The sequence below is a fragment of the Orycteropus afer genome, unplaced genomic scaffold (genome assembly GCF_000298275.1).
Source record: "Orycteropus afer afer isolate SDZICR_OR568_19922 unplaced genomic scaffold, OryAfe1.0 scaffold00174, whole genome shotgun sequence".
Lineage (NCBI taxonomy): Eukaryota > Metazoa > Chordata > Mammalia > Tubulidentata > Orycteropodidae > Orycteropus > Orycteropus afer.
Window position 1 is genome coordinate 6,013,831 of NW_006921761.1, and position 976 is coordinate 6,014,806.

At 66.7% G+C, this 976-nt stretch overlaps 1 protein-coding gene across 1 annotated transcript in view; it reads right to left on the reverse strand.

The window, feature by feature from the left end:
- Window positions 1-782: 782 nt before the first annotated feature.
- SAPCD2 (suppressor APC domain containing 2) overlaps window positions 783-976 on the reverse strand; it is a 5,909-nt gene continuing 5,715 nt past the window's right edge. Inside the window, exon 9 of the mRNA XM_007947065.1 lies at window positions 783-905. Within this exon, the coding sequence (XP_007945256.1) occupies window positions 783-905 (123 nt within the window). The remainder of the gene's footprint in view (window positions 906-976) is intronic.

Below are 976 nucleotides of genomic sequence, written 5' to 3' on the forward strand. Positions count from 1 at the left end.
CCCTGCTCTCTGCTCTACTCCAGGAACCTGCCCAACGTGTTTGTCTGCAGCCCGATCCCCCTGCAGCCTTGGCTGGGCATGCACCCTGACGGTCCTGGTGGGGATCCCCCCCTCCCCCATTCCCCTGGCACTGGCCGAGATCTCCTTTCAAAGCCTTCTGCCGCTGCTCCCACCTGCCACCCTGTCTGGGTCCCCTCAGGTGGAGAGAAGGAAACTGCCCTTGGAGTCTCTGGCCAAGGCCTAGCACACACTGGGCCCCCTGGTGTCCCAGGCCACCTTCCAGAGCCCTTAAGACCCAGCCCCTCATCTGAGACGCTTGGGGGACTCCAGGGCCCGTGCTCCTCACTCGCCCTCTGCTGGTCGTCGACGGAAGTGCAGCCTGGCGTGCTCTGTCCTTTACTGGAGCCCTGGGCTGGACCCAGGCTCATCTGGAGGGAACCGCACAGCTGTAAACACGGGGGCGGGGCTGCCACCGGACCCTTCCTGCCCAGGGGCTGTCTGAGACTCCGTAGCAGAGGCGGGTTCCGGCTCTCCTCTGACGTGGCAGTAGCAGCATGAGGCTGGATGGTCACCCTCCCCTCCAAGTCAGCTCCGGAAGCCAGGACTAGTCCATGTGTGGGGGCTGCCCACCTGCCGGGATCCCGAGCTGGGAGGGCGAGGGACGGGCACCCGCTTCAGGCTATGTCCAAGCGGCTGCCGTCCCTGGCAGAGGCAGGGCGGAAGGGGTACCAGCCTGGGGCAGGTGCCAGGCCAGAGGCCTGTCCGTATCTGCACTGGATCGACTAGATGAAAGTGGAGTCCAGGGGTCCGGTCTCCTGCTGGCTGCGGGCCTCAAACAGCTGCTTGATGAGGGCTGACTTCTCCTGTTCCAGCTGGGTGATGCGCTCGCTCTTGTCGGTCACCTCCTGGGCCGGCGGGCGGCGCAAAGGTCACGCCTGCCCCACCGGCCCCGGGACCGCGCGCCCCGCCCTCCGCC